This window comes from Vicugna pacos, chromosome 21 (assembly GCF_048564905.1).
Source record: "Vicugna pacos chromosome 21, VicPac4, whole genome shotgun sequence".
Classification (NCBI taxonomy): domain Eukaryota; kingdom Metazoa; phylum Chordata; class Mammalia; order Artiodactyla; family Camelidae; genus Vicugna; species Vicugna pacos.
In genome coordinates this window covers 24,302,315-24,328,645 of record NC_133007.1, presented here as the reverse complement: position 1 = coordinate 24,328,645, position 26,331 = coordinate 24,302,315, and the positions used below count along the sequence as shown (strand labels likewise).

At 55.2% G+C, this 26,331-nt stretch overlaps 2 protein-coding genes across 6 annotated transcripts in view; one reads left to right on the top strand and one right to left on the bottom strand.

The window, feature by feature from the left end:
* Positions 1-26,331, top strand: part of NTRK1 (neurotrophic receptor tyrosine kinase 1) — a 45,065-nt gene continuing 18,734 nt past the window's right edge. For 2 of the 4 annotated variants that reach the window (XM_072946346.1, XM_072946343.1), the window contains exons 1-2: positions 16,984-17,061; positions 24,454-24,553. In XM_072946346.1, coding sequence (XP_072802447.1) covers positions 24,477-24,553 — 77 coding nt within the window. In that variant the 5' untranslated portion in view covers positions 16,984-17,061; positions 24,454-24,476. Of the gene's footprint in view, positions 33-16,983; positions 17,062-23,884; positions 23,938-24,453; positions 24,554-26,331 lie in introns of those variants that run through there. The other 2 variants (XM_072946345.1, XM_072946344.1) reach the window with 2 other exon arrangements.
* INSRR (insulin receptor related receptor) lies at positions 9,259-24,733 on the bottom strand. 2 transcript variants are annotated; one of them, XM_006214584.4, is made up of 22 exons: positions 24,649-24,733; positions 20,707-21,258; positions 19,055-19,358; positions 18,818-18,960; positions 18,450-18,594; positions 17,355-17,569; positions 16,948-17,074; positions 15,315-15,553; positions 14,935-15,102; positions 14,649-14,844; positions 14,403-14,444; positions 14,105-14,325; positions 13,736-13,872; positions 13,484-13,646; positions 13,181-13,286; positions 12,464-12,516; positions 12,057-12,286; positions 11,453-11,563; positions 11,161-11,320; positions 10,728-10,857; positions 10,465-10,599; positions 9,259-10,212 (listed from the first exon to the last, which is right to left on the bottom strand). In XM_006214584.4, exons 1-22 carry the CDS (start codon positions 24,731-24,733, stop codon positions 9,969-9,971), a joined length of 3,906 nt encoding a protein of 1,301 aa, XP_006214646.1. In that variant the 3' UTR covers positions 9,259-9,968. The 2 variants fall into 2 exon arrangements, with proteins under 2 accessions (XP_006214646.1, XP_031545012.1); XM_031689152.2 differs by having other exon boundaries at positions 12,057-12,516.

Genomic DNA, 26,331 nt, shown 5'->3' with positions numbered 1-26,331 from the left:
GAGGGTCTGTCTGATCCATAGGAGGAGCGCAGGTATTTTGTTCCTTTCTTTCCTATAAGTTCCTAGCATTGTGATTGGAACTTTTAACCACTGTCCCCTCAGGGCCCAGGCGGAGGGTCAGACCTCAGGTCTCTGCTCTGGCGGGGTTTGTAGCAGCTGGTGTCTGGTCCCTCCCCCAAGCCCTGTGAGCTGCTGGGCTGATAACGGGAAGGGCTCAAGAAAATGTGTGAGACGGCTTGTCTGCTGGTGTTCCCCTCCCAGAACCCTTTCCCTGAGTTCCCAAATGTATTAGTCTGCTTGAGCCATAACCAAAACCACAGACTGGGTGGCATAAACAATAGAAATTTATTTCTCATTGGTCTGGAGGCTGAAAGTCCAAGATCGAGGTGCCAGCAGGGTTGCTTCCGGTGAAGCCTCTCTCCCTGGCCTGCAGGGGGCGGCCTTCTTGCTGTGTCCTCACGTGGCCTTTCCCTTGCGCTCAGGTGGAAAAATCTCTGATGTGCCCTCCTCTTCTTTTAAGGACAAAGATCCTATTGGATTAGGGCCCTGCCTTTATGACCTCATTTAACTTTAATTACTTCTTTCAAGGCCCTGTCTTCAAATATAGTCACATTGGGGGTTAGGGCTTCAACGTATGAATTTTGAGGGGACGCAGTACAGCCCATACACTGAATGTCCAATCTGTCCTCTCCCCTCGATGAGCTCACGTCTTAAGACAGCTAGGACCACAGAGGAAAAGCAGTGGTGCCTAGAGTTGTGTTTGTCCTCCCGGACCTCAGGGGAGAGAGCTCTCCTCTGTCTGGGGTGATGGAGGGAGGAGGCTCAGAGGTGAGTGCAGTGTGAGAGCCTCTCTGGGCTGGGCCTTGATAAGAAGTCACGGGTGGAGAGGGTGTCCCAGGCCCAGGGGGAGTCTGGGCAAAGACTTGGGGCCACATGAAGAGCATACTGGGTCAGATCAGTTTGCCGTTCCCACTTCTCTCTTGCTTCTCCCCACTGCTGTGGGTGCTTTGGGAATGTGTGTGCTGCCAGAAATTTCTTCAGGCTGAATTTGCTGTTAGAGTGAATCACAACTCAGCAAAGAGCTGGCTGCACAGCAGAGACAGGGCTGCAGTGAAAGGAATCCTGCAGCAGCTGGAGTCCCTGTGCTGGGCCGCTGGCTGCGTGTCCAGATGTTGCCGGGTTAGAGCTGGCAATGCTTGGAGGCGGCGGAATCCTGGGAGTCCGGAGAGATGGCAGAGAGGGCTCTCGGTGACTCAGGAGCCACGTTCCAGGACTGCTTGGAGGAAATCAGGGAGGGAGACCAGTGGAAGAGTGTAGAGGGCCCTGGTGATCTCCAGGGGCACTGACAACCAGAGGAAGCTCCAGATGTCCTGAGGGACCCGTGAAGATGGGGGTATCACCGGGGCTTGGGGGTCAGCACAGGAAGGTGTTCAAAGGAGTCCAGGATCTCATAGACTCTGGGGGCTGGAATTCGAGGTCTAGTGGGGCCAGGGAGATTTAGGGTTCCCACTCTCCTCCAGCATGTCCAGAATGTAGACTTTATCACTGAGAAGAAGTCATTGCAGTCGGGGCTGCAGATCCTGGGTGCAGCCCTTGGGGATGAAGAAAGCAGGTAGCCCAGAAGATGTCTGGGGTCAGGCATCGATCTGTGAGGTGTGCAGTGGACTTTCCACTTGACAGATACGTCAAACTGAGACCAGGAGCAGTAAATTACTTATAACTGCTCAAGCAAACTAGTGAGTATGCTTAACTAAGACTCAGTTCAGGTCTGGCCCCAAAGGCAGTATTTTTTCCTCTCTGCACTCTCTGCCCTGGCTGATATGTTATCATGAATTCTTCGAGCATCTATTAAAAATCTGTTCTGTGCTGGAGCCTGTGATCATTTCAAGGGCTACAAAGATAAATAAGACACCGAGGGCAGGGGAGCTACATAAGTAAACAAACCAGATAGTTCAGAAGGATGGGCACTAAACTAGAAGCCTGGGGTTCAGGATGGGTGTAGGAAGGAGTGGTCCATTGTGCCCAGGGTAAGTCTGCACGGAGAGCAAAGTCAAGAAAGGATTCAGAGAGGAGGTGGTGGTTTGAAAGAGCTGGTTTAGAGGGTGAGCACGTGATCCTCAGGATACATGGGAAGGGAAGGGTGGAGAGAGTGGAGGATGGTCTGGGTTAAAGGAGCGAAGTGAGTGAAAGTGTGGAGGCTTACAGCAGCAGTGCCCTCTGGGGATGGCAGAGGTGTGAGGGGCGGGGAGCTTGAGAGGTCAGCTTGCCTGGTAGATTTGTCTTTAGCTGGTCTGCACTAGGGGGCTACTGAGGGGCTTTCAGCAGGGAAATGATGAGATCTGAGCTTTATTTACAGTGCTCTCAGAGCCCTGGTTCTTGCACGGCTCTATGGGGCTGTCACCATGCACTGCAGTGATCTCTCTGCATGCCTTCTCACCCAGGAGACAGTGTGCTCTGCGAGGACAGAGCCTGGCTTTTGTCCATCTTTGTGGCTCCTTCACCCAAGGCAAGATCTGCTGTAAGCTGGGGTTCAGAAATCACTATGTGCTCCAGGCGGTTTGGAGCTGCAGCCAAATTGTACAGGCTGCCATCCCTGCCCGTAAGGACTTATGCCCACCCCTCTCCAGAGTCCTCTTAGCCTGGTGTGGGGCACCTTGTAGGCAACAGAATATAGTGGAAAAAGTGTGGACCGATCTGCCTTTGAATTCCAGCTTTGTCATTCATTAGTTGCAGGGGAAGAATGAAGCCCACCAGATTATTCTTTATGTTAGAGTGTATGTCAAGCTCCATACACTTTAGGTGTAATAATCATAGTAAATAATGGTCATCATGGGTGCTGCTGGTCCCTTACCTGCTGTGGCTCAGCTCTAGCCCCTCCCTTCTGTCCTCTGCTCTGTGAGGCTGGGGCTGAGACTCTGCAAACTACATTTTGCAGAGCGTATTTTGCCAGCGGGCTCTTATTAGTTTCTGCCACCGGGGAGGTCGGCTGCAGGGAGAGAGAGGAGGACTTGCCTCTTCTGGTTTGCTTCCTTCTAATGTTGCCCCAGCATCAGCTGGGCAAGCAGCACTGTCTTCTCCAAGATCTGGCTCCCACCTTTGGCTCCCACCTCTGGTGGATCCCTCCCCTGAGGTTCTAGACTTGGAGAACCCCGACTTCACCCACTTGTTCTCCCAACCTAGGGGTGGGGGCTTTCTCCTGCAGTTTTCTCTGTGTTACTTAGTGTTCCCTGTTTGCTTTTTCAGCCCTCCCACACCAGTAAAGCCAACCCCTTATATTCAATACTCTCTCTGGAAACACCCAGTGTGGTTTCAGTTTTCCTAGGGGGACTCCTGACACTAACACCATGGTTATATATGGCAGCAGGTACTCAGTGCCCTGTGGATGGTGTTCAGAAAGGGGATGACAGGGGAGCCTCAGAGACCAAAGGTGGGGCAGGGGATGGGCCAGATGTGGAGGCAAGTCCAGCAGAGCACAGGTCAGGTGATGGGCGTGGTGCAAGCTGGTGGATAGGGAAGAGTCTAGACTGATTAAGACATGGGGTTTGTTTTGGGCTGGGGCAGATCATGGTGCTGGAAAGGCAGGTTGCAGCTAGAAGTGGAAGGTTTACATGCCAGGGAAGATGCCATTTAGAGATAAAGAAGGGACTGAAGGACAAGAGAGGACAAATCAGTTTACTCTCAGCCCTGGAGGCTGGGTAGCGGGTGGAAGGGGCTGGACCTCCAGGAACTGGCTCTGTGGTCTCAGGCAAGTCATTTTGCCTCTCAGCTCACTGATGCCATCCTCTCTAAGGTGGATTTTCTGTACACTTTGGGAATAGAAAGCTCTTTGCCAACATAAGGACTTATGAGTATCACACACTGTTCTGAGCAGGTGGGGAAGAGCAGCTCTTGGGCAGGGGCTCCTAGGAGGGAGGAGGGTATTTTCAGGCTGGGAAAGAGAGGAGGTGGCAGTCCAGTGGGGAAGAATGTGGGAGGAGGCCTCCAGGGGTGTGATGGTCTACACTCAGACCCGGAGGAGAAGGTAGGGGAAGAGGTGAAAAAGGAAACCACATTTGGGTGTTGGGGTGGTAAGTAGATCTGGCTGAGAAATGAGGCGGTGTGGGAACCCAGGATCCCACCAGCCCTAGGAGCCACTGTAGGTAGAGTTTGATTCTGCCGAGTTGGGTGGGGAAATTGGCCCCCAAAGACACTGCAAGCAGAGGGCTGTGGGCCTCCCTTTGGGTGGGCCCAGGGTTGCCAGGAATCTCTGCTTTTCTCTACCTCCCCCTGTTTTGCATCTTTCCAGCCGGAAACGTCATGGGGTTACAAAAACATGCCGCCAATCTTAAACTCACGAAAACTGACTCTGGCTCAGCCCAGAGCATGGAGAATATGTACGGGTCAGACCTCAGTGTGCCCAGCCCAACACAGACTCTGGCTCTGACCTCACCCTTCCTGAGCCCGGGGACCTCGGCCAGCTGGGAAGAAGTCTCATTCCTTTCAAAACAAACTGCTTGTTTTTCTCTGTATAAATAATATATGTTCTTTAAAAAACACAAAGAGAAAATACAGATAAGCAAAAAGAAGCTATAAATCACCCCCCATCCTGTCTCCCAGACACATATTTACACTTCCAGGTATTTTTCTGAGTTTGTACATGTAGAGGCAAAAAATGACATTTATATTATTTGCAACTCGCTTTTTTCACTCTGCAGTTTGTCATGGCCATCTTTCCATGGCACTAAATGTCCTTCTGCAGCATCTTGTTAAGTGACATCACAATTAGATAACACAACAATCATTCGTACAGCGCTGTGTAGCTTACAAAGCACTTGGTGGCCTTATCTTATTTCGGCCCTTGGCCTTCCCTCATGGAGGGCTCTCCCTCCGGTAGTTCTGCTTCCAAAAGAGGCCACCCCTGCCTCCTTGGCACGTGGGCCTCCCACCCCATCCCCTGCCCCCCGGAAGTCTTTCAACAGTCCCACCTCCGTTCTTCCTGCTTCAGGTTCTACTCCAACTGCTATTTGGAGAAATGAAGCTGGCTGGACCCCTCTCCTCCATTTCTACATCTTCCCTGACCCAGCTGCCAACCTCTGTCTTTTTGTCCACACTCTTTTCTTTTTCTGCCTCTCAGAGAGGAAGGGGCCTCTGTCTCATTTGCTTGAGAATCCTTCTCAGGGGAGGGTATAGCTCTGTGGTAGAGTGCGTGCTTAGCATGCATGAGGTCCTGGGTTCAATCCCCAGTACCTCCATTAAAAAAACAAATCAGTTAATCAATCAATCTAATCCCCTCCCCACAAAAAAGAAAAGAAAATAGTAATGTGAATCCTTCTGCCTAGTCTCAGAACGTCTTCCCTGCCACCACCCTAGTCTGCATCATTCAGTGTTCCCTTCTCTCCCCCTGCACCTCTGCCCACTTCCCGTCTCCTGTCCAGTTCTGCTTTGGATCAACTTGACCCAACCTGAGAGTGTGGGAAGCACCTGAGAGTGTGGGAAGCTGAGTGGTCCTCTGCTCCCTCAGGACATGCCCCTTTTCACCTCCAGAAATGACCAAGCACAGAGTTTCCCTGTGGATGCTCACAAGTGGGGAAGGATGGGGGCTGGACCCACAGAGGGTGAAGGGGCAGGGTGGGGTGTCCTCAGAGCTTCCAGTGCGTGTGTGTAGAGGTTCTGAATTCCTATCTCCCTGACTCTCTGGGTCTATCTCCCACACCCCTCCTTGCCTGTTGCTCCCTCCTCGCTGCCTCCCTAGCATCTGCGTCCTTTCCTGTCCTCCTTCTGTCTGACATCTGACAATGGCCATGGTGATTGAGAGCTGCAGCCACGGGGGTTGGGGGTGGGGAGACACAGGAAGGAATATCTTGTGCCCCTGAATAAGCCCCCGCTTCTTTGTCCTAGGATTTCAGTTGACATCTTTATCTTGGGAGTGCCTCCCTCTTACCCCCCTCCCACCCTGCTCACCAGGATCCCCTATCTCTCCTCTCTCCCCTTCTGTGGTGGGAGTGAAGATGGAAGAGGAGCTCCTGGCCCTCTCAGTCCAAGACACCAAATTCTTCAGAGGTCCTGCCTTCCCAGGGACCGCACATGGAGGCGGGGCTGGAGTATCTACTCGGGCAGTCACCGTCTTGGGCAGGGGTGACATTTCCCAGCTTTGGAGAAGGGCAAGTGCCCCTGAGTCTGGGTGACACAGATATTCCGGGCCAGTGGTCACCTCACCCCTCACCACACCCGCTCTGAACTCCAGCCCCATAGCCCTTAGTCATCCTTTCCACAGCAAGAGCATCAAAACTTTTAGCTGGGTGGCCCCTTTGAGACCCTTCCTTCAGCCAGGCATCAGGGGTAGCCGAGCACCTGATCTGCATCCCTTGATGTGCCCAGGAGCTCACCAAATGCTGTCCCTTCTGACACTATCCCAGCCCTACCAGTCTGGATTCCTGATTTGGCCCATGTTCAATGTCACTTTCCTCACTCTCTCCAGGGACAGATAGTGCCACCCTAGTGTCCACTCACTAGTGGTCCCTTTAAATGCATGAGCCAGAGGGCCTCCTGTTCATGGAAGGCAACCAGAAGACCCAGGAGTTCAGGCCCTCTGACTCCTGGGCCAAGATAAGGCGTGGGTGGGAGGTGCCTGCACACTGCCCATCGGCCTCGCAGGGATGAGAGGAAACCCAAACTCCCCTTTCACCCCTGGGGGAGACGCTGATGGCCCGAGGGGTTGTGCAGTGACGCCTCTGGCTGGAAGGAGGAAGACTTTTTCTGTGGGGCAGTGACCATGTTTAGCATCTCCTTTGTCCTTCACCCCAGCTGAAAGTTGGAGAATCAGACAACTTTTGGACCAGGGGAGGGGCTTCCACAGCGTTGTTGATACCAGGCCAAGGGGAAGGTCCAAGTTTCTACTCCATGGTTGCCCTCTGCCTGGGCATCTAAGACTTGGTGCCCTGCGATCCAAGCTCCCTGGGACTTGAAGGGAGCACGGTGTTATGGGCCGACCCAAGAGTAGGCGCAGGATGCCGACCTCTCATGTCCTCGTACCCTGCTCTTCCTTCTGCATGGTGACAGCCAGAAACTACCTTGGCTGCAGCCTTCTGCTTTGTACCCAGAGCCTAGAGGAAGGGGAGCTGTGAGCACCCGGATTGGTCCTGCCTCCACAGAGGCCCGGCCCAGTGGCACAGCTCACCTGACCTCCAACCATATCAACTGTCCTGCCCCAGGCCTCTGGGCCTCTCACCATGGAGGACTCCAACGTCCCACCCCACAAAGATGCATCAGTTGATCCTGAGCTTGGTGTGGGTGGAACATGAGACCCACAGCCTCCAGCGTCCCTTCGTCCATCTGGGGGACTTGTCAAGAGGACATAAGAACATTTCTAAGGGGATGGATGGTAAACATGTAATTCTTTAATGCTAATCTGTCTCCACTCCATTCCCTCCCCTTCCTAGCCAGCTGCAGATTATTTTTTCCAGAGTTCTGTCTGAATCTGGGGGAGAGGAAAAAAAGAAGGGTGTTTCTGAACTCTCTTTTAGTCACTGCATTCATTCTTCTGGCTCTGGGGTAGTTGTCCATCACTCTCCCTCCCCAGGGCCAACCTATTTTCTGTCTCTAGCTGTCCCTGAGAGAGGAGATACTTCTCACCCCAAAGCTTCCCCGTGTAGTTGGAAAGTCCCCTCTGAAGTCTAACCCCCATCTTTCTTGCTATTATGTTAAATCCACTTCTAGTCTAGGACATGGATGGCAGTAGAGTTTGTCTTCTGGTCTCTACAGCCTTCTCCAAAAAGATCTTTTGGCCAGTCACCACCTGCTCATCTTTGGAGGTGAAGCACAGACAGCATTTTTGGAAGCCCTCTTTTCTTCGACTCCCAATCCTTTCCTCAAGCCCCTCCACATCCAGATGCCTGGCACTTTCTGAGCATGCAGCATCCCGCCCTTTGAAGTTTAGGGTGCATGGGTAGTGGGGAGACGACTTGACCTCAGTGCTGCCCTGTGGGCCAGTGAAAAGGCAGGTGTGCCTGTGTGCTCTGTGCAAGTGTGCAGGTCTCAGATCAAGGGCTTTTGTGTGGAGTTTCTACTCCCTTGTACTCACTGGCAGCCTGAGACAGGCAACACGTGGAGGAGAGACCAACCTCCCGTCTTTTCTCTCTAAGCTGTGGTTCCACCGGCAACCATTAGGGGTCACTGTTGCCCTAAGCACCAAAGACAGGCAGGGCAGAGATGCGGTGGGGCAGGTGGTCTTTGCTGCCCACCCTGACCCTGTCGGGATAGTGTGTATGAGCTGCTGTTGTTATTGCAGAGATGGCCTTACACAGATTCATGCCCACTGCACTCCGGTCCTGTGTTAAGGAGCAGTGATTTTCAGGACAGCTGCTGGAATGAGCAAGCATGCTTAGAAGTACAAACCTCCCCTGACCCCCTGTGTGGGGCAGCATGTGGCAGTGTGTGGCAGCATGGGAATTCTGGCCCTGATGACCAGGATGAAGGAAACACTGGTATAAGATGCTAAAAAGCCTTTGAGACAGGCCCAGCCCCTTCTGCTGCCACCCCCTTCATCAAGGTTTCAAGTCATTCATCTGCAGCTCCTCCCCTTCAAATGCCCTGATGGCACTGGCATAGGAGTCTGGAAACAGACTCCCATGTGCTCCTTCAACATGCCTTCAGGGCATCTCTGCTTGCGGGATGGAATAACAGTAAGGAGCCAGACACATAGACTCTACTCTGATTCATGCCCCCTGCTTTGGCTGGGGGGCATCCAGCGGGGACTGGTGATGTCATTGGAGCCCTTCCCCCACCCCCATGTTCTGCCCACTTCAAGTCTGTTCTGCAATACCCCAGGAAACGTCTGCCCAGCGGAAACAGTGAAGGATGACCTAAAGACGAGGTGTGGGGGACGGGTTGGTGAGGCTGAGAGACCAGATACAAAGGTTCCCCGCCAGGCTCAACCACTTCTGGCTGCCTGAGCAGCCGATAATAGCAGGATTGTCCAGCTTCACTGCCATGGCAACCCTGGCTGCTCAGGTCCTCATGGAGGTGGTGTTTGACAGCAGTGTATTTATCCTATATCACTGCCTCAGGGTCACCACCTCAAGTCCCCAAGGAGGGAGGGAGGAAGTTCATCCAGTGTTAACACCATATAGATGGAGAGATAATGGGCTGCTAGGGACCAGGGTACAAACAGACCTCGGCCTTTATTGTGCCTTCTTCAGTCTTCCCATGAGACGCAGGGGGTGGGGGGCAGAGGGGAGGGCAGGGAGGAAGCAAGGCTTTTAAAGCCTTAATAATCCAAGGGTAGGAGAGAGATTGAGGGGAAGGGACTGGAAGAAGAGGTGAGTCTGCACCGAGGGATGGCCCTGGAGAGGAGGACGGAGAGCACCAAGCTTGGGGGTCCGTGGGTGTGGCAAAGGAGAGGAAGGGGTTGGGGCAGGCCTACAGGCCAGGCTGGGAACCCACACATCCAGGTCCCTGGGTTCTCCCCTCAGCCCCTGCTGCACGGGGCAGTGGGGAGGAGGTGAAATGCAGCAGTAAGAGTGGTCACGTGGACACCCACCCCCAGCATCCCAAACATCAGCAGAGAGGGTTCCAGGCCTGATTCCGTTTGCTCATCTGGTTTCAAGTGTGTTGCTGGTCCCAGATGTCCACAGGAGCCCCAGAGCTGAGGGCAGGGTTTCCCACACTCTCTTCCTAGTCTGAGCAGGCTCTCACTCGGAGGGCAGGACGTCTGGTCCATAGTCTGATCTCCACTCCTCCAGCTGTGGCCTTGTTTGCTTTGTTGTGGAGAACTCAGATTCCTGAGAAAATCCTTCCTACCGTGACTCTGCTCTGGTCTCCCATCGCCCCCAATCTTTCCTGCTCCTGCTCTCTGCATCCCCCTCGGCCACCCCCTGCCCCATCTCAGCAAGGGGTGGGAGTGTGAATGCCTCAACATCCCACGGCTGCAAAGGTCAAGTCCCTTCCTCTCTGCCTGTGGGAGGCCAGTCAGTCAAGGAGTGGGCTGCCCCTCAGTGCCCTGGACCCCCATTCAGGGGGCTGAAGTCTGAGGAAACCCCTTTTGGGGTTGGCGGGGAGTCGGGCTCTGCATCTGTGGGCAGCAGGGAAGCCCGGGCCCCTCGGCACTCCGGGCTGTGATAGAAGGAAAGGAGGCGGAAGGAGGGCCGCAGCTCCTCCTGTATGCTGTCCAGGATGTGGGTGAAGGTTGGGCGCAGGCGTGGGTTCTGCTGCCAGCAGCGGTGCATCAGCTCCTGCCTGGTGAGGGTGGGGGACAGTGTCAGAGGGTGCACACCTCCTGCCTCCTGCACTGAAAGGGTCCATCAGTGTGAGCTGGGGAGTGGGTCACAGGAGACTAAATGGAGGTTGGAGTGGGAATTTAGAGTTGGAGGGCTCAGAGCTGGGGATCACTGTAAGTAAAAGCATCAGAGCAGAGGGAACAGAATCACCGGGGGCGGGGCAGTTGTAGGCAGGGTAGGGGTGAGGAAGCCCTAGACTTCAGTGACTCACAGCTGAATGGGACAGCTCTTCTGCTCCTCTAGGACCCCACCATCCATGACGAACTTGAGCACCTGCTCGTTGGATAGTCCCTGGTAGGGTTGTTCGGCCAGGGTCACAATCTCCCAGAGCACCACGCCAAAGGACCTGGAGGACACCAAGGAGGGCCTGAGTCCAGCAACTTTCATGCTGCGCAGCACTAGGGAGTGCACCCAGGCCTCTCCCAAGACCCTGCCGCCACATCCCCTGAGCCCTCTGCCCCAGCCAGGTCCCACCAGACATCCGAGTGGGTGGTGAAGATTCCATCTTTGAGGGACTCGGGGGCCATCCAGCGCACAGGCAGCAGCCCCTTCCCACCCTTGCGGTAATAGTCTGTCTCATACACGTCTCGAGTCATCCCGAAGTCTGGAAAGTGAAGGTGGACGGAGTTTGGGGCAGCAGAGCCACATGCCAGGTCTTGCCCCAGGAATACCTCTCCCAACACTCTCCACCTCCATAGTCTCCAAGAATCCTGGAAAGTGAGGGCTCAAAGGACCTCAGGGATCGTCCCATTCAAATCTTTCTGCCCTCAGATGAGGGACTGGGATCCAGTGGAGGGGGGGGGGCTCTCAGGGACAGAGCTATGGGCCAGGACTGGGTCTCCTTGTGCCTAGCTTAGGGGCAGTTGCTCTATTCAGGCTGCCCCCACCCTCCTGGCACCCTCTGTACCACCGATCTTGACGGTGAAGTCCTGGGACACCATGCAGTTTCGGGCTGCAAGGTCTCTGTGCACAAACTTGTTGGCAGCGAGGTATGCCATGCCATCCGCAATCTCACCAGCCATCTGGATCATATCTCCCAGTGCTGGCCGTGGGAGCCCAGGGTTGTTCTAGAGCAAGAGAGGGGGCTGATGAAGAAGGGGTCTTGAGGCTGGACTCCTGCCCAAGGATCACCCCCACGACTGTCCCCAAATCTTCTCTAACTCCCCAGCCGCTTGACCCTGGGTCTTCTTGGTCCCCACCTCTGCCTCGGGCCGCAAAGATCGAAGATGGCTCTTGAGGTCCCCTCGGGTCATTAACTCCATGATGACCAGAGTTGGCTGGCCCTGAGACACCACACCCAGGAGACGTACCTGGGATGGACAAAGAGCCTGGTTGCAGGTCCACCTAGCTCCCCTTGACCCACCCGGCCAAAACCTTGTCCTGCTGCGACCACAACTTTGACCCAGACACCAACCTTCCTAACTCCAATCATAACCACAACTCTAGCTTGATCTAACAATGACCCTGGCCTTAACCCGTGACATTGATTGTATCTATCGTCCCAATCTTCATGATTGGCTCAACTTTGACCTTGATCCCAGTTGTGATCCTAGTAATGATCTGAACACTCAATATTGACCCTCAGCCATGGCTGATCTCAGCCCTAGCCATGATTCTACCACGGCCTTATCATGACCCTGTTTTGACTTTAACCCCAACTATGACCTTTACCCCAATTAGGATCCTAACCACAGTTCCAACGCTGACCTTGATGGTGCTCTGACCTTATCACTGACCTTACCCTTCTTGCCACATGACTTTCACCCTAACTTGACCCTGACAATGTCCTTGACCTTCCCTTACCACATGGTGACACTTGAATGCCTTCATCACAGAGGCTTCCTTGAGGAACTCAATGCGTTCTCGTGGGCTGGCCAGCTCATTCACAGTCTTCAGGGCCACGGGCATGGACTCCTCTCCAACCTCAAGTCCTTGTGCCAGCCCCTCGTATACCATCCCGAAAGAGCCCTGGCCTAGTTCTCGGATTATGGAGATCTGCTCCCGAGGAACCTCCCACTCGTCAGGGATGTACACTGAGAGGAGGTGGGGGTCACAAGGCAAGCATACTGCTCTCTGCCACACCTCCCCCACTCCTCTTCTGAAGGGTTTAAGTACCAAGGCTGCCTTCTCCAAGATGGTCTGGAAATCTGCCTCTTCTCCCCTCCCGTCTCTCTGTCCCACACCACCTGTCCAGCCACCCCCAGACCTACTATGAGAGGCACTGAAGTACTCTGGATTCACAGAGGCATACAGGGTGCTGTTTCTGCAATGAGAGGTGAAGGGGTCAGGCTGGAAGTGTCCTCAGGAAGGAAGGAGCAATATCAGAAGACAAGGAAGAGGGGCAACGCGAGGAGGAGGGAAGTTACTGACCATACACCTAGCCTGATCAGGGAGACCCCTGGGGAATCCCAAGCACTTTCTAAACTAGTCTTGGTCCTAGCTCTGGGATCTGGGGTCTGACAGGCTGGATATAGGGAGGACAGGAGTACAGGAGCTCGCATCTCCTCAGCTGGTCCTCAGAACCCAGCTAATCAAACTCTTGCCCCCAGTTCCCTCTTGCAGTCAGCTCCAGGGAGATCTGACATCAAGAATCCCAGAACACATCCTGACGTCTCCTGCCTCTTCCCCTGCTATGATAGGACCAGTTTCATTAGTTCTCAAGCCAAGAGTGTCTGGTGTGCGCAAACTGAGGGGTTCCCAGGATGTGGGACTTTTGCTCCTAAAGTCAGGAAAGTCCCAGGCAAACATGGACTAGTTGGTTACCCTAACTGAAAGGTATGTCTCCTCCACTCTGCCCCCAGGGGAAGAGTTACTGCTTCTAAGGAAGTCCTTTCCACTGTCTCACCAACTACACTCTGATTGCACTGACCTTATGATGAGGGCTCAGGGACAGGAAGGGGTTGGGAACCAGTGGGACTTGTCATCACCTCTTCTTGCCATAGAAGAAACCGAGGGCAGCAAGAATGATGAGCAGCATGAGTCCCACGGGGGTGACAGTGAGAAGGATGTGTAGTCCCCCGGAATCTTCCTCCTCTGATGGCCAGAGGGCAGCAGAGGGTCAGATCAAAGATGGAGAAGTCAAAGGGTAGAGGACACTTCTCTTTCCACAATGGGAGACGAGGATGAGGGAGATATAGTGGAGGGGCTGTGGTTTCTACAATGGGAGATGTAGCCGGGGACTCAGGTGAGGCTGTTTGGGAGCACAGGTCTTGGACAGAGGCTCTACATACCTGGGCCAGGGACGTAGAAAGCGACACTGTCTGTCCAGGAGCCGTTACCAGCCAGTGAGGTTGCCCGAACTCTGGCAGAGTAGTTTCCAGGAGGCAGCAGGGCCAGGTGGACGCCCCCAAACTTGGCATATCGCAAGCGGGACACACACAGCACTGTGGCCTCCTGAGGGCAACACAGAACAGCTGGCTGGGGAGAGGATGGAGGCACAGATTGGGGCTAAGCTGGGCTAGGGTGTCTCCTGGGGTACCTACCTCTCCCAAGCGGCGGTACTTTATTTCATACTTAAGGATGAGTCCATTGGGGTCTGGTGGCTCAAGCCAGCGCAGGAGGACACTACTCTTGCTGGCTGCCTCCCAGGCCACCTTCCCAGGGATACCATCGGCCTCTCCTGCAGGAGAGGGAACCAGGCAGCTCGGTCACAAGTACTTCCTCTCACCTTTATGTTCAAGCCCAAAGGGGTTAAACTGGGAGGTTTGGGGAAACTCTGGGATTGGGGGACTGGGAGAACGAGCAGAGCCAGGCCTGAGGTTATCGGGAGGTCAGACTTGCTAGTTGGAGCACTAATTGGATAGGGTCCTTGGGGTCGGTGTTGGGTGAGTAGAGCTGAGGGGATCACCTACTGTGGGGCATGGTGCGCGCAAAGACGAAGGTGGCAGCGCTGCAGCCCACGGTGTGCGCCGCGTGGTTGCAGGCATGGATGTCGATCCGGTATTCCGTGAAGTGGCGCAGGCCCCTAAGCACCGCTCGCTCCCGGGGAACTTTATCCTCCTGGATCTCAAAATCTGAGCTGTTCCCCTCAAGCCGTAGGGCCCCTGCTGCCCGGCGGTACCTCCCTGAGTCCCTAAGGAGGGAGCAAGTCAGAGCCATGGCGCCGCCCAGGGAGCCGCGCCCCTCTGTTCCTGCTCCGTCCCTGCTCACCTTTGAGGGCTCTTATTGATGGACGTTACTTTCCAAGGGGACCTGGGGAGACCAGGGAAGTCCCGGTCAGGCCCGCCCGGAACGCGCCCTTATGTCCGGTGCAGCGGCTCACCACCTTCAAACCCACTCGCAACCCAGGCCCCGCCCACAAACCCCCTACTCGCTCAACAAGACCCGCCCCCACAGACCCCGCCCACCAGCTCTCCTCCCCCACACCCCTCCTGGCTTGCCTGCGGGGAGACGCACTTGGGGATGGTGATGGCGTTGTGTAGAAAGTTTTCAAATTTCTTCTGGAACGAGGCCTCCTGAGCCTCCAGCGGTGGCAGGACCTGCCCAGGAGGTGGGTGCTGGCAAGAGCAGCAGCCAGGCTCCTTGTCGGCCTCGAGTTCCCCGTCTTCGCGGTCGAAGCGGGGGTCATTGTTGCTGGTGGGTAGCCGCAAGCCTGCCGCGGCGGCCGGGAAGGAATCAGTTAGACTGACAGCGCCCACGGCCCAGCCCCAACCCGTCCCGCCCGCGCCTCCTCCTTGCGCACCGCGGTGGCAGTAGTCATTGATGTAGAGGTCGCTGTCCTCTGCCAGACGTTGCCACAGCACCAGGTAGTAGGTGATGTTGCCGTTGCGCTGGGTGGGTGGCTTCCAGCGCACCAGCAGGTGGGAGGAGGAGTTGGACGTGGAGATGACATCCTGGGGCACCGTAGGGGCTGGGGGTGTGAGTAGGGCACAACTGAGGAGCCGCAGATCCCCCTTTCAAATATTGTCTGGTAATGGGTCCCTCTCTCTGAGATCTGGCCTTTCAGCCTCTACAGGCCAGGTTTTCAGTGACCCAGATTCTTTATTTCTGGTGCTTGAGTTCCCCCATTCTCACTAGGACCCAAGCATCTAGCTCCCACCCCCTTCAAAGGCTTTAGCCTACCTGCAGGCAGGGTTTGGAGGTAGATGATGGGGCTCTGGGCTCCTTGGTGGGGGCTGTCCTCCGCAGTGGTCAGTGTGATGGCCCGCACAAACACTGCGTACTGTGTCCAGGGCTTGAGGGGGGCTAGGATCACCCCTGGTTCCTGGGTGCGGCTTAGGGGTAGCTCCACATCCAGTAGGTTCCAGCTCTGGGTCCCACAGGCATCTGGACCTACGTGCTCTGTGGCATTCTGGAATGGGCTGAACATCCCACCCCTGGAGATGAGGGGCAGCCCAGCCCCAACCTGTCTCTAGCAACCCTCCTTCCTCTCTGAATCACTCCAAGACTGTCATTGTCATTTTTCTTTCGGTATGCACTAGGGCATTCAAAATCCTGCGTTGGTCTGCCCTTTGGGGCAGGTGCCTTGAGGGCATGACACACTCTGAGAGGGTCTGCTCAGAGCTGGAATTGAGCCAGGATTCGCAGTATGTATCTCTAAGGAGCACAGCCACAGCTGCAGTGCCAGGCAGATGTTAGAGGAGTTTCCTGAAGTTCAGACCGCTAAGATTCTCTGCCCTTTGAGCCCAAAGGCAGCTGTATATAGTTGTACAGAATTGTGAGCTGCATGAGCCCAGGGGCAGTGGAGGAGGAAGGGATTTAATTGCAGTCCGTATTTGTGCTCCTCAACATGTGGTCCATGGACCAGAAGATTCAGCATTACCTGGCAGCTTGTTAGAAATGCAGATTCATGGGCCCTGCTCAAGACTAACGGAACAAGAATCTGTGAGGGGTGGGGCCCAGCAGTCTGTATTTAACAAACTCTCCAGCCCCTCACGGTAGAGACCTTCACCTTCCACTGAGGCCTAGGAGAACCTTGGCCATTTGAATAGGGAGGGCCATTGACTTCCCTCCCTTCCTCCCAGGCCAGGCCCTGTGCTAGTGGGCGACTAAGATCTCTCAATGTTAATTCACAGGAAATGATTCCAAGGCAGGTGGCTCCCATCTCTGTCTATCATGAAGAGTAATTCTCAACCCTGTCCTCCCAGTCTGCCCTCCCATATCTCTCTCTCCTCTAAGGATTTCTGTTTTTGATCCCTAGCCATGCTTTTGGAGAAGTCCTTCCCGTGGTCTAATCACTATTCCTTCTGCTATGGTCAGTACACTCTCTCCAAAGAAAAGAGCATTGGTCCTTTGCTGTCTCTGCTATCTCCCTTCTTCAGGCTTTAATGAAATGCTGGCAAAGATGTGCATAAAACTGGCCAAATTAGTGGGTACCTCCCAAACCGCTGCTGGGGCAGGAGCGTGTGGTCAGTACAAAACATTAGCATAGTGAATTGAAGTTTAATTATCCAAGCCTTCCCAGCAGGGCGCCTCTCCTAGGCTCTCAGAAATCCTGATTGTCCTCTCCTTGTTTCTGGGTGAGGTGAAATTGAGGCACGAGGGATGAAGGTGAGGGGAGAGCGCCAGACGTGGACCCTACAAGGGAGTGCGACGTTGGGGTCCTGGCTTGCTGGCTCTCCGCATCCCAGCGAGGCTCTTGCCCTCACCTGCCTGCCCTTAAACAAGTAGTCCGGGTCGGGCTCTGACCCCGCCCTCGCCCTGGTCCCGCCCCCACTCTGGCCCCACCCTCTCTGGCCCCACCCCCGCCACTCACGACTCCTTGTAGTACACGATGAAGCTTAGTAGGTCGCGAGCCTCCAGCGGCTCGTAGCGTTCCCAGCGCAGCAAGATGCGGTTGGCCTCCGTCACGTTGGACACGAAGCGAAGGGTACGTGTCTGGCCTGGGCAGGGCGAAGGGCAAATACCTGCTCTCGACCACGTTTGTCACCTGCTTGAACTGCTTATTCTCAAGCTCCCACCCTGACCTCAAGACATTCCACCCACAGCTTGGCCTCTAAAGAGAATTTATCACGCTGTCCCCTACAAGTGTCCCCTCCCACCCAGTGCGTGTCTGGTGTGTTTCAGCGTGTGTGCGCATCTGAGTGTTTCTTGGGGTCAAATCTGTCATTGCGAGGGTGCCCCCCCCCCGCTTGCTCTGGGGTTGGGGGTGTCGGGCCTCACAGGCAGCTCGGTCTCCGTTGGTGCGGGGGTTGATCTCAGCCTTGTTTTGCCGTCCTTTCGTGCCAGTCACCTCCTCTAAGCGGTAGATGTGCTCCAAGCAGAGGCGTGGGTTGAAGGCGAAGTAGATCTTGCCCACGGGAATTGTGAGTCCTGCAGCCACCCAGGACCCTAGCTGCTGAAGGTTCTGGTTGTCCAGCACGTACAGAGTGTAGTTCCTGGGGGAGGCCAGGGAACCTTGCTCTGCACAGCAGGTAGGAGCAAGGGGAGGAAGGGGGTGCTTTATGGGCTCCTCCTGTAGGGGCTGCACTAGGGGCGGAGGTGGGGAGGGGCACTCAGCACACATGGGTCATTTGTACACACCCACTCTGTGCCACTGACTAGAAGTCTGTGGTCTAGCAAGTCATCCACACTTTGTATGTTTTCCTCATCAATGAAATGGGGTCAACAGTTTTTCTGCCTGCCTCCTTTCCTCATCTCACATGGACTGAGCACCTGCTATGTGCCAGGCTCTGTCCTGGCTGTAGGAACACAGGGAGGAATGGGACTCAGCCTGAGCCTATGTCTCTCCAGTTGGAGTGGGGCACCCCTAGGGGTACATGGCATTGTGCCAGGAGACATGAGAAACCACTTGGCTGGGTAATAATTTAAGGCATTCTGTTTATTTTGAAAAATCCTGGCTACATTAGGGGTAGGCTTTGACTAGTAGTGGCAGGAATGGGTTTCAAACCCAGGCAGTCTTGCTCTGCTGCTGAGAGAATCAGATGAGAAAAATTATAGCCAATCCAAATGGAGTTATATGTAGCCATAATTCTGTGTAGTAATATATACTGTGTTTCAGGTACTGTTTTAAGTGCTTTATACATAATGACTTAACTCATATTCACAACAGTCTTAAAAAATAAGTAGTGTTATATTAATCCCATTTTACAGATGAGAAAGCTGAGGACCAGAGAAGTTAAACAACCTACCCAAAGCCACACAGCTTCTAAGTAGTAGAGCTGGTTTCAGAGCTCATGCTTTTTACCACACTTTTGGGAGTGTTGGGAGGAGATGTGATAGAGGGAGCTGGTCAGAGCCCCGTTTCTGACCCCTTACCCATCCACCATGGTGTCTCCTCGGATTAGCTTGAGGTTCTTGAAAAATCCCAGGGACACGAGGGCAAAGGAGTGCTTGATTTTGAGGAAGCCAGTGATGGTCTCTACCAGCCCCAGGCTGTGCTGCAGCTCCAGCTCCAGGTTATCTGGGGATGAGGAAGACAGGGCTGGAGCAAGAGCAGGAAAAGTGATGGTTGCATAGGGTGTGGGTGGGGGGCTGATTGGGGGCTCAGGGAAGGGGACCCTCAAGGTTGAGACCCAGGGTGATGGAACATAGTTCTTTAGCTAGGCCATTACAAGTGGGAATGGTGTGTCCAGGAGGAAGGGTGTGGCCAGGAGGAGAGGTGTGGTCCTGAGGAAGGTACTAACAGCCTTGGCGAAGATTGAGGATGAGGCTCCCCTCCACGTGGGTGCAGCCCACCAGATCCTGTGCTGACTGGATGGAGTCAATGGTCTTGGTGCCCACTTTGCACTCTTTGGGGCAGAGCCCCTCACACTTGTGGCAGAATATGCTAGTAGGGGCAAGCAGAGGGTGTGACATGAGCCCTGGACCAGTGTTGGCCTCCTCACTGCTCCAAGGGTGCCCCCTACCCACACAACACTCACCTGCTACTATTACGGGTGAAGCCTGGAGGGCACTGGGCCAGGCAGCTTCCCTGGTGGATGCCAAATGTGGAGGTACGGCCGGGCACAGAGTGCAGGCTGGCACAGCGCTCAGCCGTGACGCAGCGCCAGGACTCATGCTGGTAGGTGCCTGGAGGGCAGGCCTGGTGGCAGGCGCCCTGGAAGTAGAGGTGACGGCAGGCGACGCAGGCACGGGGGTCTTCTGGCCGGCTGCAGCCTCCCAGGCATTCAGTGTGGCAGCACTCACCTCTAGCTGTGCAGGCCAGTCCACGGGGACAGGGGCATACTGTGGGCAGAGTGCTGTGTTAGACCTGACTCACGCCTCCTTGGTCCTGGCCCCGCCTGCCTCTTCCTGGGATAGCCATCTCAATCTGCACCCAGATCCCTCCAGTTCAGATGACACTGGCTGCCCACTCTGTTTTCCTCAGGCAAAGGCTCTTGAAGATAAGGACTGTGGCCCCTCTCTGGCTCCCCACCTCCCATAGTGCCTAGTCAGGGGTGTCAGAACTCAGACAGAGCAGTGACCTTGTCCATCAGTGCTGCTGCTCCCCAGCCTGCTGTCCTGTCTAGGCCTGGTGCCCAGATCTTTGCTGGGCATGGTGCCAGGGTGAACCAGCCAGCTTCTCCTGAGGAGCTAGGCCCAGGGCAACCCGGGCCTGGGAGGGTGTGGAAGGAGGAGCCTTCCACATGCCCCCGCCCATACCTCCTCCCTCTTCAGCTCTCTGCCCTGGGCAGGAGGTGGCTCCAAGCAGCCGTGGATGGGTTTGGAGCTGAGGGCCAATTGGCTGGCAACTCTGCAGTGGCAGTTGTATGTCTGTGGGAGCAGGGGTCAGCCAGGGCATGTTGACACTACACACAAGAGAGGGCATGTAGCAGCTGTGTTTACAGCCAACAGGGAGACATCAGGGAGGTGGGGCCCAGTGGATACAACAGGGATCTGGTTACTCTTTTGCCCTGATGCTGAGGCACTGGGGTGGGGGGAGCTGACCTCCAGAAGTTGCGTGGACAGACCCCCATCTTGGGGACCCCAGATCTGCTCCCAGCCTCTGAAAGGTCTTCTTCCCCTCCACTGTAACTCTCACTTCCTCCTCCATCCATCCCCTCCATGCTCCACTCTCCTTTTTCTCCACCCCCTCCTTCTGTTTCCTCTCCATGCACCTTACTTCCTAAAGAAGATCCCATCTCGCAAATTTGTCCTCACCTGTCCAACATCTGTAGCCTCCTCCTCTCTTCTCCCGCTCAGCTCCCAACCTCCCTATTTCAAGACTGCCCACCTTCTCTGGGTGGCCCTCGCTGTGGCTGCCTTTGTCAGGAACATGGAACTGCTACCATGGCCCAGGCACTGCTCTGCTGCTTTAGAGAACAGCTCATTTATCATCACAACCCTACGACTGTTTTACAGATGAGGAAACTGAGGCCCAGACAGGCTAAATGAACATAGCCAGTAGGTAGTAGAGCTGAGATTCAAACCCAGGCCAGCCGGCTTTGTTCTTAACCACTGCCCCATAGGATAAATGAGGATTAAAATAAACAATGCCGGCAAATTACTGACCCAAAGCCATTCTATGGTTACCCAGCCCCATCTGACCCTGCCCTCCCTGTGCCCCTTAGTTGTGTTCAGTGCCAGGGCCCACCTCTCTGGCAGTGGCTGGAGGTCCAGCACCTGTAGTCGGTGTGCCCACTGAAGGTGGTCCTGGCACAGGGCTCGCCGCTGGCACCCAGCACGCCGGGGCACACGTCGGCACACTCTTCGCCCAGCTTGTTGCCCACGATGTGGTTGGCGCCTGGCGAAGGCTGCAGCAGGCCCCAGTCAATGGTGGAGAGGTGGCAGAGCTCCTGGTTTTTCTCCACGCGCGCGGCCCCACGCAGCACAGCCCCCAGCGCCGGCAGCCCCACATCCCGCAGGTGTGGCATCTCGAAGATGACCAGTGCGTAGCCCAGGAAGAGGCGGGTGCCCCGGATGACTGCCAGGTTGGGGAAGAGGTCACGCAGGCTCTCCAGGCCGTAGACGCGGAAGAGCAGCAGGTAGTCGGTGACCTGAGTGAGGCGGGGGAAGCTGAGGCCACGGAAGTCTTCACCGGTGGCCGTGAACATGAGCAGGATCTGCAGGTGGCCCTCCACCACGCTGCAGTTTTCCAGCCGCCGCAGCTCCGCCACATCTGAGCGGATGTCCAGGCTGGGGCACACTGTGGGCACAAATGACAGGTAGCTGTCATTACAGCTTGGGCCCGGTACCCCATTCCTCCCTGACAGCTTTGTAGGAGGGGACCACCCTGGGAGGGGACATGGAGAGGGAGCCGGGCCCTGCTGTGGGTGTGGGGCTACCTCCTCCCTGGGCCTCAGAGGCCTCACCGGCAGCTTGGAGGATCTCTACCAGATGAGCTAACGTGGGCAAAAGTGAGCTCCTGACCTTCTCTCCCAAACCCGTATTCCCTTCTTGATTGATTGCAACTTCATTCTTGCAGACAGTCTCCAAAGCAAAAACCGTACATGACTCCTTTCCTTCTCTCACCCCCACACCCTGTGAGTCTACCTTTAAAATATATCTGGGACCCAACTGCTCATCACCACCTTCACGGCTTTTTCATCATCATCTTCTCATGGATTTAAAACAATAGTTTCCTAAACGGTCTCTCCAATTCCACTCTGTCTGTCCCCCTCAGTTCTATCCTCCACTCCATAGCCAGAGTAGAAACACAAAACACAAGCTGGATCATGGTCCTCCACTGTTCAAACCCCCCCAGTGGCCTCTATCTCACTGATGAAAAGCCAAAGTCCTTTATACAGCCTACAGGATGTCTGCATCTCTCTGAAGTCCTCCACTTTCTCTCTCTCCTTCAGGCACACTAACCACTTCGTGGTTGCTCAAACAAACCAGCCAAGTTTCTGCTTTGGGGTCTTTGCACCTTCTGTTCCCTCTGGTTAGAACACTCTTCCCCCCTCAATGGCTTCTTCACCTCCTTTAAATCTTTGCTCAAATGTCACCTCCATGAGGACTCCTTTGACCATTCTATTTAAAATTGCAACACTCCCTACCCCACTTCCTACTTAATTTTTCTCCAAATGCTTAATACTGACTAATATATAAACACTTATTTATTTTGTTTATGGTAAGCTCCAAGAGCAGGGATCTTTGTGTAATTCATTGCTGTATCCTTGGTGCTTGGTATAGTACCTGGCATAAAACTGGTGCTCAATAAATATTTGATGAAGGAAAGAAAGAAAGAAAGAAAGAAAGAAAGAAAGAAAGAAAGAAAGAAAGAAAGACAGAAAGAAAGAATGAATTCTGTGACTGTAGTCTGAGCTTCATACACTCCACTTCTCTCTCAAGCCTAAGAAACCCAGAAGCCTGATCCTTGCATTTGTTTACTCTAGAAGGGGCATTTCATGGCTCCCCCTTGCCAAAAGATTAAGTTTAAATCCCTCAGCTGACATTCTAGGGTTTTGACTGGACCCCACTAATTCCTCCAGCCTCAGAAGGATTCCTTGGACCTGATAACATCCTCACTTCTTGTCCTGAAAACCTTGAGTCAAGCCCCCCCTTCCCTGACTCTCTGACCCTGAGTTAACCACTCCCCCTTCAAGCTCCGCACAACTTAGTCCAGCACCCACGTCAGAACACCCGGGGTGTTGCCCCAACATTGCTCTCTATATCTCTGTCACCCACTGCCGAGAGGGACTCTCCTGAAGCTGAGGCCCTTTTTAGTAGTCAGCATCTTCCGTTGGTGCCCAGGTCAGGGCAATACTGGGCACTCAGGATTTGTGGGTTGAATTGATGGACATCTGACTCCCAAGTCCACTCCTCCCTTGGGAACCTGGGTGTGTCTGGCTTCTTCAGATCTCAGGGCTCCAGCCCCCTTCCCTTTCTTTCCCCAAGGCACCCAGGACCACTCTCCTAATGGGCAGGATACCTAGTCCCTGCACTCACTTGTCCCCAGGGATATCTTCCACAGCTCCCCACTGTAGAAGATTGGAGTCTGAATTCTTCAGCTTGCCTTCAATTCCTGCTAACCTCTCCAGCCTCTACTCTCTCCCTTCCCACCTAGCCCTTGGGCAACACATCACGGATATGCAGGCCCATTCCCTGATGGCTAAAATGGGCAGTGGGCAGGCAAGGCTGGCTCCCTGGGGCTTATTTTACACCTTCTTCCATTTGTCATTAATTGTCCCTGTTCTTGGCTCTGGCTCTGCCCAGCAACTTCCTGCATGCATGTGTGTGAGTGCGTGCATGTGTATGAGTGTGTGCATGTGTGTGTGTGTGTGTGTGTGTGTGTCTGAGCACATGCAGGTACACATGCACACGCACAAAAGAGAGGGAGAACGAGAAAACACTTCTAGTCCCTCCAGGCAAAGGCCAATCAGGCTCTGCAGGCAGGTGGGGGGTTCTCTCAGGAGCCCACATGCCGCTTCCCATTGTGCCCTGGCCTCTCTAGGGCTCCCCTGTTGGGAGGCACTCGATCTTCACAGGTTAACCCCTGCCTGCCTCCCCTCAGGACATGGCCCTGTGCTGAGCTGCACTGGGAGCGGGACATCTGGGTCCCCTCTCCAAACAACCCCCCTCCTCCAGGGACGTGCTCTTGTCCTGACAACCGTGCTCCTGGCTGGCATCTGCTATGCCTTGTCCTGGCACAGTATGGAGGAGGGAAGGGGTGCAGGGGGGTGGGCCATGCCTTGCAGGCACTGTCTCTGTGCCTAGAACTCCTCAGGGGACTCCGTACCCCACCCCAGTCTCATCACCCCTCTGTCTGCGTAGGAAGGGGAGACTCTGCCCTGCCCAAGGAAGCCCCAGTCTGAGGGCATCACAGGACCCCACAGGCAGACACGGAGTGCTGGATTCCTGAGCTTCCTCAGTCTGGCAGGGAACAGTGGGTATGGGGAAGGGGACATCTCTTAATCCTTCCCCTGTTGAATCTTCCACCTTCATTTTTTTTCTTCTCCTTGCCAAGCCCCCAGCACCCCCATGAGGGCCACTTAGTCTACATAATCCCACCCCCTCAAAATCCTACACATGGGAAATGTTTATCCTGAGGATGAATAAAAGCAGCCCCCATCCCAGTGGATGGGCCCTAAAAGTGGGGGACATGGGACAGGGCCCGGAGGCAGGAGCTCAAGACCCTAGTCTAGCTTGACCTTTTAATTCTCTGAGCTTCAGTTTCCTGTTGGCACAATGGGTTCAGTTACTTAATGGTGCCTGGTTCTCAACTACCCTTCCCATCCTGGCCCCCTTCCCATTCAGTGACTCTAGAAATTACCTCTAAGGCTTCCCCACTCTGCCGATTTTGGTTCTCATTCAGGCTGTACTGGGATCACTGGTTCACAAGCAGGAAGGGAGGACATCTACCTGTCCATCCCTCTGTTTCAAGGTCCTTCTCACTTCACAGGGAACTGACATGAAAACACCCCTATGTGGGAAGCCAACTGCTCCTCCTGGTGGGAAGTTCTGAGAGCTAACCCCAGTCAGTCTTCATGTCGCCGCAGCAGGTAAATAGAAGTGTTCTAGCTGGAAGCTCCATTTTTTGGTCTCCCAGTCCTCTGAGAGGAAGATGGGGTTCCAGGAGGCAGTGCTGGGAACTCACCCTCTGGCGTGTCCAGGCCAAATCCCAAGGAGAAGAGGATCACAAGCAGGCAGGCTACCCATGGCCACAGACTGGGCACTGTCATTATCCTGGTCCTGCCTTGTGCCCAGTCCTGGCCCTCCTCCAGACGGCTCTGGGGAAGAGACGGGTCTGGCAGGCCCTAAGGGACACAGAGATGCAGGCTTCAGAGGGAAGGGGAAGGGTAGGGGCAGAGCGACAAAAATCCCACACAGAGATGGAAGGAGACAGAGAAAAGGAATGGAGCCAGAGAGACACAGACCGTCACAGGCTGCTGGAGATAGACTTAGTGTGACTTGAGAGAGTGAGAGATGGGGACAGAGATGCAGACAGCAACAGGGAGAGACTCAGGGAAGCTTCCAGAGGGAGAAAGTCACACGGTGCAGAGCAAAAGGCAGTGCAATAGGCCAGTCAACCCCGAGGGTGGAGCAGAAGCCCCAGGAGCAGCGAGGGTGCCGGTGTGCGGGGGACTCGCCGGTGAGAGTCTTCCCGGATCCCTCCGGGCGCCCTTGGCTCCCTCGCCCCCGCTGGCCGCGCTGGCGCTGCTGGCCTCGGCGTCTCCCGGGTGGCACAAAGGGGCCGCGCCCAGCGCCCGCCTCCCCGCCCCAGACCAAAAGGATTGGTTTGCTGGGTGGGACCTCTCGGTTCTCTCCTCCCCTCCCGCCAAGCCAAAATATTTAGCCTGACAACTGAGGGGAAGACAGGTCTGTTGGGGAAATAAGGCCAAAATACAGGGGGATGGTAGGCCAAGAACAGAGCTCCCCCCCAACCCCGCTGTAGCTCCCTTGGGTCCCCCCTCCCTCGTCTCTGCGGACTTCTCTTAAGTGGGGCTGCATCGTTGGCCGGAGCGCCATCGAGCAGCCAGTCCCCTGGGGAGGGACGGTTCTAGGTTCTGCCACCCGGTGACTTGACACCTGCAGGGTAACTTCTGGCAGCCGCGACCCGGTGAGCTTGAAACCTGGCGGGAATGCGAATTGTCTCTGGACTAGTCAAGCCCTTCACCTCTCGGAGCCCCTCTCAACCTCCCAGGAGGACACCGCGTCCTCTTTTGGGCGCAAGGCTCCGTCCCAGCCAAGTCCCTTGGTTCCAAACAAAATCCTTGCGGAGAGGGCAAGAGGTCCCTGCCTCTCTCGGTCACCTTCTTGAATTCAGGCTGCTCAGTTGGTCGGTCTGTCTGTCTCTGTCTCTGTCTTGAGGGACGGTCCGTGCAAGGTCCCTGGCGGAGAGAACTCTCCTCTCCGAAGGCTTCCTTCGCTGGCTCCTTGGGGGCCCTTTTCTGCCCTCCCGCTTCCAAGAGTCCCTCCTCCAGGACCCCCCATTCCTCTTCCTTTCCCCGATCTGAGGCCCGCGGGGTGGAGGGACTGGGATCTGCCCTCTGGAGGGTGCTGGGGACCCGAGGCTTTCTGGGTGTGCAGCCTCCTAGGACCGACGGGTCCTCAACTCCGCCCGCGGGCGGCTCCCGCGTCCGAGGAGCTAAGAGAAGATCTATTAATTTCTCCGTGCAGAAATCGATGCTCTTGTCAGAGGTACGATCGATGCCAACTCAGTCCAGCTTGGCCCTACCTGGCCTGGGGGCCAGTACTGGCTGGCTGGGGTCAGAGGCTGACGCTGGGTCGCGAGGCGCCGTGCTGTGGGGGCTGCAGAGCGCGCCCCTACCCACCCAAC

Bases quoted from the DNA above. Each gene is read 5' to 3' on its own strand.
- INSRR (XM_031689152.2), bottom strand. From the start codon at position 24,733: ATGACAGTGCCCAGTCTGTGGCCATGGGTAGCCTGCCTGCTTGTGATC. The intron at 14,445-14,648 runs GTGCGTCTCCCC...TGGTCTCCCCAG, and splicing joins AACGCCATCACCATCCCCAA to GTCCCCTTGGAAAGTAACGT. The intron at 10,858-11,160 runs GTACAGAGGGTG...TTCACTTTCCAG, and splicing joins CTTCACCGTCAAGATCGGTG to ACTTCGGGATGACTCGAGAC.